We start from the raw sequence: 14410 nt of genomic DNA on the forward strand, positions 1-14410 counted from the left end.
ACCCTTTTTGGCAAAAAGTCTTGGCAGGAGAGGCAGGACGGGAACAGTGAACAGAGGAGTTGTCCACTGCTGTTTGATTCTGACTTTGGATATTCCTTGTAAATAAACCATATTGCGTCAGAGTAAATACCAGACCCTATCATCAATTTCTGCTCCCAACCAGAACACCCGCAGGGCCCCAAATGTTGACTAGCCGCTTGGGGTGACAATAAAATACTACAAAATTTCAAACATCAAAAGGACATTTCTACCCTCAAAAGGATTTCAGGACTGAGCCATCCGTAGCATTTCTCTATCAGTAGAAAAAAATACTCTAATGTAAACCATATCAGGAGTTCCACACAGGCATGGAGCCCAGTTTGGCCAATCTGGCCCTTTAAAGGGGGGCGTCTCCTTTAACTCAGCTTCTGCAGAGTTTTGTTGATCCAGGAGTTGAATTTGGACATTCTTGTGTATACACTGGGGGGTCACCCATCTGGATCTCCATTGGAGATGATGTCCTGGACCACCCCGTCGCACACCAGGGGCCCACTGGAATCGCCCTGCCAATAAGGAGAATAATATCAGTGACTGACATTTCCCAGCCCGGCCTGTCCTCCGAAGATTTCAGATTGCATGTGGGACAAGTGCTCTCTACAGCTAAAGGCCCAGCCCTTGCCGCCAAACAGAACCAGCCTGAAAATGGGTGGGCAGAGAGAGAAATCTAGAGCTGGGCAGGATGATGTACCTGTGGAAAAGGCAGTTTCCACAACACTGAAATTTTCCGTACAAATACTTTGATATTCCTGAGAATTTTCCATTTTTGCATCAGGAAAATTGAAATTTAACATTTCATTTTGAGCCAGTTCCACCCAAATCAGAATATTCCATAGTTAGTCATCAGTTCAACAAAATGTTAAACTGCTTTTTCCTACTCATGCATTGGCTTATGGGTGTTGTAGTTCAGGTCTGCATTCTCTCCTAAGGGCTTGGCTCCGTGGAGGACTTCATCTCCCAGAATGAAAGCTTATGCTCAAATAAATTGGTTAGTCTCCCATAATGAAAGCTTATGCTCAAATAAATTGGTTAGTCTCCCATAATGAAAGCTTATGCTCAAATAAATTGGTTAGTCTCCCAGAATGAAAGCTTATGCTCAAATAAATTGGTTAGTCTCCCAGAATGAAAGCTTATGCTCAAATAAATTGGTTAGTCTCTAAGGTGCCACAAGTCCTCCTTTTCTTTTTGCGAATACAGACTAACACGGCTGCTACTCTGAAATACGTCATTTATGTTGTCCTGCTTTGATTTTTATTTTGTTGCAACAAAAGTCAATTTTATGCCTTTTTAATATAAGTAAAAAGAAAAGGAGGACTTGTGGATAAATATCTTCCCCATGAAAAGGTCAAAAAATTGGGGGGGATGTCGTGGGAAGAGAGCCTGAGACATAAGCCCTTGTATCAGAGGCCTGGTGTGAGGCCTGAGGCCTGAATTAAAGTAGTGGTCAAGCCTGGCTGACATAAAGCAAAGTTTGCAAAGTGAGCAGAAGGCAGGCTCTGCCTGCCTGCAAGCACACAGAACCTGGCGAGAACAGGGCTGACATTGCAGAAACGCACATTCCTGAGACGTGCTAGGCACAGAGCACTCCCGCACACCCGTTCCAGAGAGGTGGCACTAGAACACCCCGATACCAAGTACGGTACAAACACACCCCGAAGATAATGAGAGCAAACTGACACTTCCGAGAGACAAGGTCAGGATGAGAGTGTGATGGATAGAGATGTTTTGATCAAACCAATGAGTACAAGGTAAGGAATGGGCTGTAACAGACCACATCAGAGGGCAGTCACTAACCATGCCAGTCAGGCAATATGTAGCTTGTTTGCAGTGGTGTATAAAATGAAGTCCCAAAGGGAGCGTCTCTGTTTGGCCTAGGGGTGAACGGAAAGTCCCATCGTTCACTAAGCTGGTCCATGGTAACAGGCATACATGTGTCAGTGTAGCTGTAACCACCGAGCCAGGGCATTAGGACCTTGCTTCGTTGACAATGAACCTAACCAAGTTCCTTAGCTACTTACAAGTCTGTGGTTATTGGGCAGTTCGATTGAGGTCTGATGTGTCAGCTGTCTGTGCAGAGCTGGGACAGCACACAGAACAGACACACACAGCCAAACATCTGATCACACACGCCACACATATTTCACCAGGACCATATGATCAGCATATTATGAGCTTTCACGGTGTACTTTGTATGAAATTTGTCATAGACCTGTAAAAGGTGTGAACATAGGGGTACAGACTGTCAAAGGCCCCTAGTTACCACCCACTGAGTCCCCATCCCTGAGACTCATCCATTTACCTCAAAGACCCAGGGGATCCCGATCCCAGCCTTACTCACCGGCCTAAGAAACGGGAGCAAGAGAAAGGCTATGGGGAGCAGGAGCAAGATTTGTGTCTGCATGTTTAATGTCAGGACAGGCAAGGTGTATCTACTTGCGGGGGTGGGGGAAGAGAGGAAACTTCAGGGTCACCCACACAGTCATCCAAATGCAGGATGAGTACCTAGCAGCTGGTTGTCCTGAAAAGCTGGCTGGATACTGCATGGCTGGCTCTGTGCACAGCTGGCTGGATGGTGCATCACTGGATGGAGAAGATCTTGGTGGGGACGTGTCTAGCAGGATCCAGGGCTGCTGTAGGTGCTAGCACATGTTTGGGCAGCTGGGCATATCTGGAGGTCTTACTTGTTAGGGGGCTTATTCCTTCACCCACTTACTTCCCTGGTCCTTCTCGCATGAACAGAGAGCAACAATACCCGAAGTCCAAAGGTGCAAACAATTCGATGTTTATTGAGGTGAACTTCCAGCAAGCATGATTCCAGTTTCCTTCCTTAGTGTCCCCCTTCCCAGCTCTGACTCCACAGAGCCTTACACCTGTGTCCCTGTTCCCATTCCTGCCCTTAGCCAAACATGATTCCAATTTCCCCCCCCACCCCCATTCCCTGTTCCCATTTCCCCCTTTAGCAAAACATGATTCCAATTTCCTTACCCACATTCCATGTTCCCATTTCCCCCTGTCATAAATATAAAGGGAAGGGTAAACCCCTTTGAAATCCCTCCTGGACAGAGGAAAAATCCTCTCACCTGTAAAGGGTTAAGAAGCTAAAGGTAACCTCGTTGGCACCTGACCAAAATGACCAATGAGGAGACAAGATACTTTCACAAGCTGGGAGGAGGGAGAAAAACAAAGGGTCTGGGACTGTCTGTATGCTGCTTTTGCTGGGGACAGAACAGGAATGGAGTCTTAGAACTTTTAGTAAGTAATCTAGCTAGGTATGTCTTTGATTATGATTTCTTTAAATGGCTGCGAAAAGAACTGTGCTGAATAGAATGACTATCCCTGTCTGTGTGTCTTTTTTGTAACTTAAGGTTTTGCCTAGAGGGATTCTCTATGTTTTGAATCTAAGTACCCTGTAAGGTATCTACCATCCTGATTTTACAGAGGTGATTCCTTTACTTCTATTAAAAGTGTTCTTGTAAGAAAACTGAATGCTTTTTCATTGTTCTAAGATCCAAGGGTTTGGGTCTGTGGTCACCTATGAAAATTGGTGAGGATTTTTACCAAACCTTCCCCAGGAAGTGGGGTGCAAGGGTTGGGAGGATTTTGGGGGGAAAGACATGTCCAAACTACGTTTCCCAGTAAACACAGTTAGAGTTTGGTGGTCGCAGTGGAAATTCCAAAGGCAAAGGGTAAAATTAATTTGTACCTTGGGGAAGTTTTAACCTAAGCTGGTAAAAGTAAGCTTAGGAGGTTTTCATGCAGGTCCCCACATCTGTACCCTAGAGTTCAGAGTGGGGGAGGAACCTTGACATGGTGGCAGAGTGGTGGGATTAACCTGAAATCCTTTTGAGATCAATTTGAGATTTTTTGAACCAGAAAAACAGATTTTAAAAAGAATTTTTTTTTTCCTTTGGGGCTGCTGGAAAGGAGGTCCAACTGAAAGCAGCTAGTTTTTTTCTCTGCTTTGGGGTCAGAGCAGAGACAAAAGGGGATTATCTTTGTGAATTGCAGGTTTTCTTTGCCTGGAGGCAGAGTAATTAACTCCTGCAGGGAAATTCACAGTCTTCACAAACCAGAGGGTTTTTTTCCCCCTAAAAGTAAATAGGGGGGGTGTTCTACCCATTTGCCTGGAGACAAAAGTGGCAGGGTTGTTTTTTTTTTTAGGATTTTGATTTTTTTTTTACAAGGATCACAGGTTTGAAAGGATTTTTTTTTTTCCTTTGGGCTGCTGGTAAGCAGGTTTCCAAGTAGTTGGAGGTTTTTTGCTTTGATTTTGGGGCCAGAGCAGAGACAAAGGGAATTGTCTTTTTCTGTAGGCTGACAATCACTATCAGAGAATAGGTATCCTATTCCAGCACAGCAAAATTTTACAGCCAAGTTTTGTTTGTTTATTTCTAAACCTCGGGTGTAAAGTTAGTTAAAAACAGAGAGGTTAGGATGACAGGATCCACGGCTCAACAAAAGCTGGAATTAGCCAGATTTCAGGCTGAGGAAAAACAAAAGGAACATGAAAGACAGATAGAACTCATGTGGCTGGAGAAGGAGGTACAGGAGGCTGCCCACAGGAGGGAAATGGAGGCAAGGGCCAAAGAACTGGAGGAGAAGGAAAAAGAGAGGAAGCATGTGGAGGAGATGGAGAAGATAAAGGCTCAGCAGAATATACCAACAAACCCTAGCAATCCTTCTCCAGGTACCACTTCCCATCCCAGAAAGTTCCCCACCTACAAGGCAGGCGATGATACGGAGGCCTTCTTAGAAAACTTCGAAAGGGCCTGCCTTGGGTACAGCATCTCTACCGACCAATACATGGTAGAGCTGAGGCCGCAGCTCAGTGGACCCTGAGCTGAGGTGGCGGCTGAAATGCCTAAAGAACACATGAACAAGTATGAACTGTTTAAATCCAAGGTGAGAGTCAGAATGGGGATAACACCCGAGCATTCTCATCGGAGGTTCAGAGCCCTAAGGTGGAAACCAGACGTGTCATTTACCCGACATGCCTACCACATTGTGAAACATTGGGATACCTGGATATCAGGAGCAAGTGTTGAATCTCCAGTAAGTTTGCCCTTCCTAATGCAAATGGAACAATTCTTAGAGGGTGTTCCTGAGGAAATAGAAAGATACATCCTAGATGGGAACCCAAAACTGTAATCGAGGCAGGAGAGATTGGAGCCAGAGGGGTGGAGGTGGCAGAGAAGAAAAAAAACTGGTCGCAGTTGGAGCGGAGACCAGAAGGGACAACCCCAGACCACACCCTATTACCGGTGGCCGCCCAAGGCCCCACCTACCTCCCAAAGAACCCTCCAGTCACCTTATCGTCCCATCACCCTGTTCTCCAGCAACCCACCTCGCCCCAGTGACCCGTCAGCTGGACGATGTTTTAAATGTAACGAGCTGGGGCGTGTAAAGGACAACTGCCCCAAGAACCCCAACAGATTACCGTTCATTGCACCGGAATCACACCAAAGATCCGCAGGCCCAGGTGCCTCCCAGATACCCTTGGAGCGGAGGGAAACTGTGAGTGTGGGCGGGAAGAAGGTCACCGCGTGGAGGGACACCGGAGCACAAGTGTCAGCTATCCATGCTTCCTTAGTGGACCCCAATTGAATCAACCCAGAGATCCAAGTGACGATTCAACCTTCAAATCCAACTCTTTCAATTTGCCTACAGCCAAGCTGCCTGTCCAGTACCAGGGCTGGTCAGGAACGTGGACTTTTGCAGTCTATGATGATTATCCCATCCCCATGCTGTTGGGGGAAGACTTGGCCAATCGTGTGAAGCGGGCCAAGAGGGTGGGAATGGTCACCCGCAGCCAGGCTAAACAAGCCATGAGGCCTAGCTCTGTTCCAGAAACTTCTATCAGGACCCAGTCAGAGGTGATGCAAAAATAGAAAATTGTCTGTAAAATCAAAATTTTCTGTGAAAAAATTCAGTTTTGAATAAACTGCCTTTTCCACGGGTACATCATTCTGCCCAGCTCTAGATTTCACTCTCTGCCCACCCATTTCCAGGCCGGTTCTGTACGGCGGAAAGGGCTTGGTCTTCAGAGGCAGAAAGCAACTGTCACACAGTCTGAGAACTCTCTTGGACAGGCTGGGCTGGGAAATGACAGTCACTGATGTTCTTCTCCTTCCGCGAATCAGGCGGGCCCCTGGTGTGTGACAGGGTGGTCCAGGGCATTGTCTCCAATGGATATCTGGACATGCGCCGCCCCAGCATATACACGAGAATCACCAAATGTATCCTCTGGATCAACGAAATTTTGATTTTACAGACAATTTTCTATTTTTGCATGGGGAAAATTGAAATGAAATATTTCATACCGTGGCAGTGCCATGCAAATCCGAATATTTCATAGTTAGGAATCAGTTCAACAAAATGTTAAACTGCTTTTTCCTATCCGTGCATTGGCTCATAGGCATTGACTCCATGGGAGCTCCAGGGCTGGAGTACCCATGGGGCAAAATTACTGGGTGCTCAGCACCCTCCAGCAGCCCAGCTCCTCCTCTTCCCCCTCTCCCCAGCATCTCTCGCCCACCAGCAGCTCCGTTGACCAATTACTCCCCCTCCCTCCCAGGGCCTCCCACCCCCAGCAAAACACCTGTTCAGGGAGGGGGAGGAGCAGGGTAAACTGAGGCACAGAGGGGGGCCGGGACATACCGAAGGTCACCCAGCAGCAGAGCTGGGAACAGAACCCTGGCCTCCTGAGGCACAGGCCTGGGGTCTGGCTACTAGACCACACTGCTTCCCCACAACTCACAGCAGCTCAGTCAGGCATGCCCGGGGCCTGCGGCCCCCTAGGCCCTGCATCATACGGTTTGATAATGTCAACTCCCATCTTGTGTCCTCTGGAATCAGTACAGACCTGATACAAACGTCGGCAGCACTGAATTCCCTCCTGACCCGTGTCATCTGGGGCAGGTGCTGGGTCCTCCAGGACAGGACAGGTCTCTGGTTACAGGCTGTGGGGATATAACATCTGCAGGGCTGGAATTGCGTCCACCCCCAAATCCGGTGGCTCTGAAGCAGATACAGACAGAATTGATCTCTGTGTGACCACACTCCCCACTGTTTGGCTCTCTCTGTCTGGTAACAGGGGCAGTGCTGGCCAGCGCTCCCCAGGACTGGGAGATGCCATGTTGCTGATCCCTGTCTGGCCAAAGGCCAGATTTGTCTGAGTCAGAGGCACGAGAGAAATTCCCAGAGCTGCCCTCAGATTCCCTCGGTCCCTCCACCCTGACCCACTGCAATAAGAGAGCCATGTTTCTTGTACATATTTGTCCATTCCAAGCCCAGAAGGGGCCACAGTGCTCGATCCTTTTGACCCCTGTGTAGCCCCAGCCCTGGGATGTCCCTGAGTTCATCCCGGCTCGAAGTAGAGCAGAGCTGTTGGAGAAATGTGCCGGCCCAGCGTGAGTCACACATTGCCAGGTGTTGAGCATCCCCAGGTGATGCCCAGCTGTGCAGACTCAGCTGGGCCTGACCCTCCCCCCAGTCCATGCAGGGCGGTCTCCAGAGAGCCATGTGGCAGCGAGTTTGACACTGAGGTTTTCTGTTCTCCCTCTCAGCCGTGTCTCCCAGCTGTGTGAGAAGCACTTTCTTCCCTGATCTGGTGCAGAGGGTGCTGCTGCTAACCCTGCTCAGCGTGGCTGTTCTCTTGCCCCCCAGGGCTCAGGCTGGTGGGGATGGGGCATAGGGAGCAGAGCTTTGCACAGGGCTCAGTGGAAGGGCCTGGGGCTGCTTCCCCAATACAGAAATCCTGGGCTGGGGGGCTGTGAAAGGAGGCAGCTTCTCCTCACCGTCTTCCCAGACCCCACCGGCCCGGTGGAGTGGGAAGCAGAGCAGGGGAAGCTGTTTTCATAGACCCGTGGGGATCCTGTCTGTGTTAGGGAAGCTTCCTACCCATGAATATCAGCCACCCATCGTGGGCGTGTGACATCCCCTGGAAGCCACATGCAGGGTAACAACCTCCTACTGCTGCCAGCTAACAGCCTCGCCCCTTTAGCTCAAGGACTGTGCTCCAGGGCTGGGGTCAACCACAGAGCCGGGAGGCGATTGCAGCAGCACCCTTGTGAGTCCACCCAGATTCCCAACTCTTCCTGCACCACTAGCTAGCACAGGAGCGCTGGGAACGCAGCTGACACCTCTGGCCGTCTGTGCAGGGCCCAGCAACTTCGGGGCTGTTCTGTTAGCTGGGCAGAGACAGGCACCTCTAGGGCTTGGCATAGATCTGTCCTGTCCCGCCCCCGTCCCCCGCCCCGGCCAGTTCTAGGCTGCTGGGGAGGCTCTGCCAGAGGGACTGCGCTTGATTAACGGGGCGGGTGTTGCAAGGGAAGGGTGGGTCTGGAAAGATGAAAACCCCCATGGCCACAGGGGCAGATCTGACCTGGGACATGTGGGGCAGGTAGGGTGACCAGATGTCCCTATTTTATTGGGACAGTCCCGATTTTGGGGCCTTTTTCTTATATAGTCTCCTATTACCCCCCATCCCCGTCCTGGTTTTTTACACTTGCTTTCTGGTCGCCCTAGGGGCAGGGTTTCAACAGAGCTCCACAGCCACCGACCTCAGTGGGATGCTCCAGTAAACTCAGTGGGGTGGGAGGGGATCGTCAGTGATCTCCTCCTTAGCTGGGTCAAGGAGGAGGGGGCAGGGAACCTGGGCTGGCTGGGTTGAAGGGTCAATCGGAGCAGCAGAGGGCTGAGTTGAGGTTGAGGGGAGAGATGGGACAGGGGTCCTTGATCAAACTCTCCAGCCTCGTGATGTCTCAAAGATGAGTTTTACCCATTCCCATCTCTCTGCCAGGCGAAATCATCGGGGGATTGGAAGCTGGGCGTCACTCCAGACCCTACATGGCCTTTGTGAAGATAGAGACAGGAGGAGATAGAAACAGAGGCTGCAGAGGGCTCCTCATGTGGGAGGACATGGTGGTGACAGCGGCTCTTTGTAACTGCAACCTGGGGTAAGAAATGCACCATCTGCTGTCCCCGAACCAGCCAGTCCCTGTCCTGGGGCTGGCCTCTTGTCATTTTGGGCCACAAATGGCTTCAGGCACTGTTGTGCTGGGTACGGAAGGTGTCATCAATAGAGAACCTGATCTGCTGCTCCAGGAACGGTATTGTTACCCCCCTTGGCCTAAGCAGTCAGTGGGGTCTTGCAGGATGTTTCCATTAGGAGGAGAAATTGCTGGTGGCATTAGATCTATTCTTCCATGAAATCCTTATTTTTACAAAGAATGTCCAAAGTCCTGTTTTTCTGAATGCAGTCGGAATTAAGCAACAAGTGACTCACTTACTCACAGTCCCAAGCCTCCTTCAGCCAGCACTCAGTCCAAAAGCTCTCTCCCCCGGCTAAGCACAGGGTCACACTACCCATGCTTCTTTGGCTGTGGCTGGTGCCTTCTCTGGCTGCTTCTCTGCTCTTTCTGCTGCTTACCTCAGACACACACAGATCCATCAGTCAGTGCCCCAGCCCCTGTGTTTGCTAAATTGGTCCCCAGGGAAACCCCTTGGGTGATACGGCTCAGCTTCTACTCCTCTGATGTGCCTGTGGCTATGTCTACGTCTACATGACACAGCCTGTATCAGCCCAGCGTCCTAGAGCAGATGCAGCGTACTCTGACAACAGGGTTTTTCTGCTGGTGTAAGAACACCACCTCCCCAAACGATGTTAGCTATTTCGACAGTGGCCCTCTTCCATCCACAGAGCTACCTCAACACTGGGGGGTTGTCAGCACCGCTACGTTGGATAGGGATGTGGGGTTTTCCCACCTGTAGCCAACACAGCTAAGTTGTAAGTGTAGGCCAGGCCTGTGTAATGGGTGGTGATTCTAGTGCAGTGGTTCCCAAACTTTAACAACCCGTGAACTCCTTTCACTAAAATGTCAAGTCTTGCGAACCCCCCTCCGAAAAAATTAATATTTCCAGGGATTTTCTCCCTTACCTGAGCATAAATTATAAAAACAGTGATCCTGGAAATTGTTTTTTATGACAGGCTTATTACACACTATTTATTATTAATTATTATTTATCATTACAGTGTTAGTTTTATTACATTATGAAAATGGCAACACTCTTCCAAGATCTCAGTTTCGTAGCTTGTATCACTTTGATTAAGCCTGTTATAAGACAAGGCTCCTATGTTTCATCAACGAGTATCAGATGTGAAACAGCATGAAGGTATTTAAGAAGCCAACTCAAATAAAGAGTTCCTCCTATGCAAATATTCGAGCCGTGAGCAGTCCAGGCAAACAACGCACGTTACAACAAAGCTTAAACTTGTTCTTCATAATAATTTTAAAAACAACACTTGCAGTCTATTTAATTTTAAAAACAGCAAAAAATATCCACCTTTCTTTCCATTTCTTATAAGGAGTCTTGAAGTTTAAATCTCCTCAGTGTGATGGATGTGCTTGCTTTGACCTGCATAGCTCTTGGAAGTCCCCAGAGCTCCAGGCTGCCGACCCCATGCTGCCCGGAGTCCCTAGGGATGGTCTGTCCGCCATTAGGGAATTTTTTCCTGAGACCCCCCTCTAATGTTTCACGAATCCCAGTTTGGGAACCACTGTTCTAGTGATTCAGCTTCCTCATTACCTAAACAAGCTTATAATCATAGCATCATAGAACTGGAAGGGACCTTGAGAGGTCATCTAGTCCTGTCCCCTACACTGATGGCAGGACTAAGTATTATCTAGACCATCCCTGACAGGTGTTTGTCCAACCTGCTCTTAAAAATCTCCAATGACGGAGATTCCACAACCTCCCTAGGCAATTTATTCCAGTGCTTAACCACCCCGACAGTTAGGAAGTTTTTCCTAATGTCCAACCTAAACCTCCCTTGCTGCAATTTAAACCCATTGCTTCTTGTCCTATCCTCAGAGGTTAAGGAGAATATTTTTTCTCCCTCCTCCTTATAACAACCTTTTCGGTACTTGAAAACTGTTATCATGTCCTCTCTCAGTCTTCTCTTCTCCAGACTAAACAAACCCAGTTTTTTCAATTTTCCCTCATAGGTCACGTTTTCTAGACCTTTAATCATTTTTGTTGCTCTTCTCTGGACTTTCTCCAATTTGTCCACATCCTTCCTGAAATGTCGCGCCCAGGACTGGATACAGTACTCCAGTTGAGGCCTAATCAGCGCAGAGTAGAGCAGAAGAATTACTTCTTGTGTCTTGCTGACAACACTCCTGCTAATACAGCCCAGAACGATGTTTCCTTTTTTTTGCAACAGCGTTACACTGTTGACTCATATTTAGCTTGTGGTCCACTATGACCCCCAGATCCCTTTCCGCAGTGCTCCTTCCTAGGCAGTCATTGCCCATTTTCTATGTGTGTAACTGATTGTTCCTTCCTAAAGGGAGTACTTTGCATTTGTCCTGACTGAATTTCATCCTATTTACTTCTTTCTTACTTACATTTCTCCAGCTTGTCCAGATCATTTTGAATTTTAATGGCTTCTGTACATTGATCCTGGGTGCAACACGACTGTTAACCTCGTTAAAGTGGGTGGCTCTAATGACCCATGATTGAATCTATTGTATTGGCTGGTCTGCAGCACCTGCATCCTCCTTGTATTTCACAGCACCATCACTGTGCTGCTGGGGGCCCACAGTGTTGAAATAGATGAACTGGGGAGGCAGGAGGTCTGGGTACATCACCGAATCCTTCACCCAGAATTCAATGATGAGACAGATGAAAAGGACCTCATGCTGCTGCAGGTACTTCCCGCTTTGCATCACCCTGGTCCCAATGATGTAGGTTCCATCATATCACCTCACCCCCAGTGACCTCATATAGCTGCAGGTACCATCCCCATCCTGTCACTGCACCCCCAGTGACCTCACACTGCTTCAGATACCACCCCATCCCATCCCCCCCACCCCCAGTGACTTCACATTGCTGCAGGTACCACCGCTGTCCCATCACCTCATTCCAGTGGGCACATGGACTCACAAAGTTGTACATGTTTCATGGGGATGCCCCACCTGATCCCATCTGGCCCCATGCCCCAGGACAGGACCCATCCTCCAACAGGAGTTTGATTTCCCTTCTCTCTCTCCCCCCCATCACAGCTGAGGGACGAGGCCAATCTGACCCACACTGTGGGCACCATCCCCCTGCCCCGGTGACAGGTGTAGGAGGGGTGTAGCAGGGTGCTGGTGCAAGAGCATCTAATTAGCCCCTCCCCCATCAGCTCCAATCAAGGGAAGCAGATTTGGGGCTGATGGAAAAGTCCTGATGCCGGCCTGAGGATTGGCAGCACCTGCCGGCCTGACAAGCCAAGGGCTATAAAGGCTGGGAAGGAGCCAGGAGGGAGGCAGGCAGCAAGGGAGAGGTCAGTCAGGGAGGGAGCTGGAAGCCTCCTGGCTGAAGACTGATTCTGCCTGTAAACAGAGGAGACCCTGTAAAGACTATATAGTTTGGCACTGGTGGTGGAACAAGGCTAGGTGAATAAAGACTCGGGTGTGGCACAACCCCCAAGTCTCTCCGAGCCTGATTTGGGAGGGCAAGCAGGCCTGGGAAGAGGGGCTGGTCATGCACCCCATTACAAGGGGGGTGTGCAGCGTGGCGGGCTGGGGCCTGACTACTACCAAGGAAAATGCCTAGCCCTCCCCCAACTCTGCAGGAGGTGGAACTGAAGATCATGGGCAAGGGCGTGTGTCTTCCTCAACCATATCCGCACCATGCCCTGTCCAGGATGCTGTGCGTGGGGGATCCCCAGAAGAGGAAGGCATCATTCCCGGTGAGTGTGGGACATGGACATGCGGCGCCCGGAACAAGAGGCTGCTAGAACTGGACACTGGCAGGGCTGGGCAGAATTGGGAGAACCAGGATCCACGGCGAACCAGCCAGAAACCAGGAACTGGAACTGACTAGATCCTAGCACTAAAGGCTGTAGGACAGAAATTGGGGACCAAAATTGGCCAGCTCCTAGGAATCAGGGATGGAGGCTAGGAATCAGGGACAAGAACTAGGCTGGTCTTTTAAATGTGGAATGGATCCTAATTATTTTGGGACAGGAACTGGCAAGATCATAGAAATGAGGGGTGGAAATGAGCTGCATGTTCAACAGGTTCTAGAAATCAGGGACAAGAATCAGCCACATCGTGGAAATCAGGGATGGATCTAAATAGTGAGGGACAGATCCTAGAAATCAGGGTTGGGAATCAGCTGGATCCTAGGAAATAAAAAGGGAATTGCTGAATCGAGAACCCAAGGGTGGATCTGAGAAATCAGCAGGAGATCCTAGAAATAAAGGGCAGGAGTCAGCCAGATGCTGGAAATCAGGATTTGGAATCAGGGATGGGAATTGAGCAGGTTAAAGAAATTTGTGATGGATGCTAGAAATCAGACACGGGAACTGGCCAGATTCTAGAAATCAGGGACATGGTCCAGCTGGATCCCTGGACCTTGGGGTGGGAACTCCATGCAAGTCCTAAGAGTGACTTGACCATGAGACCCCAGAAAGAGGGGTACAGAGCTGGATTTCAGGACTATGAATTCAGAATGCAGCCCGCCCTTTGCTTGGACACCTGTAAACCCATACCTGGTGTTTGCTTCTCAGGCGGCTCCGGAGGCCCCCTGGTCTGTGACGGGAAGGCCCAGGGCATTGTCTCCCAGGGCAAACCTGATGGGTCAGCACCCCAGGTTTTCACCAGGGTCTCCAAATACATCCCGTGGATCACGAAAACTGCACAAGCTGATGCCATAGATGGGAGCGTTCATCTCTTCTCGCGTGATTGGACAGACAGTTGAGTATTGCAGCGGCACGGCTGGCTGGCTGGCTGGGTATTGCGGATGGATGGATGGATGGATGGATGTGTAGCCAATGGTTTTAGTTGATTGTTCATTTATTGTGTGATGTTATGATTAACTAATATGTTAGGTCATACGTAATCATTGTATACTAAATAGAGTTAAATTGTAGGATTATAGAAGGATAAAGTTGATCAGTAGTGAGAAGTGATAATTAGGTACAGGTTGTACCTTGCTGGTCTGGCTCCTTCGGGACGTGACCATTCCCGAACCAGGGAATTTGCAGGATCAGGAGAGGTCAATGTCTGGCCCTCTGCTGCCAGCCACAGAGCTCTGCTCTGGCGTGAGAGGGGCCTGCATTGACGGAGCGGGGATGGGAGTGGGGGCGCTGTGGGGAAGAGGCAGGGCAGCTGCAGAGTCCCACGGCCAGGGTGACACTGCATCCCCTCTCAGTCAATGGTGCTCCAGTGCGAGGTTCTGTAGCCGCCCTGCCTCTTCCCCCGAGTGCCCCCCCATCCCTGCTCTTCTCCCTCCTTCCCTGAGCTTTAACTCCGTGCTTCTGAAGCTCTGGGAGGGCGGGGGAGGAGTTTCTAAGCCCATGGATGCTGGCTTTTCCCCGTGAGTG

General features: G+C 49.7%; 1 protein-coding gene and 1 pseudogene across 1 annotated transcript in view; one reads left to right on the forward strand and one right to left on the reverse strand.

Annotated features, from left to right (window-relative positions):
- Positions 1-467: 467 nt before the first annotated feature.
- Positions 468-14410, reverse strand: part of LOC141996971 (cathepsin G-like) — a 97175-nt gene continuing 83232 nt past the window's right edge. Inside the window, exon 5 of the mRNA XM_074969265.1 lies at positions 468-542. Coding sequence (XP_074825366.1) covers positions 468-542 — 75 coding nt within the window. The remainder of the gene's footprint in view (positions 543-14410) is intronic.
- On the forward strand, positions 6152-13785 carry LOC141997630 (mast cell protease 3-like; annotated as a pseudogene).

Source organism: Natator depressus, chromosome 13 (genome assembly GCF_965152275.1).
Source record: "Natator depressus isolate rNatDep1 chromosome 13, rNatDep2.hap1, whole genome shotgun sequence".
NCBI classification, from domain to species: Eukaryota; Metazoa; Chordata; order Testudines; family Cheloniidae; genus Natator; species Natator depressus.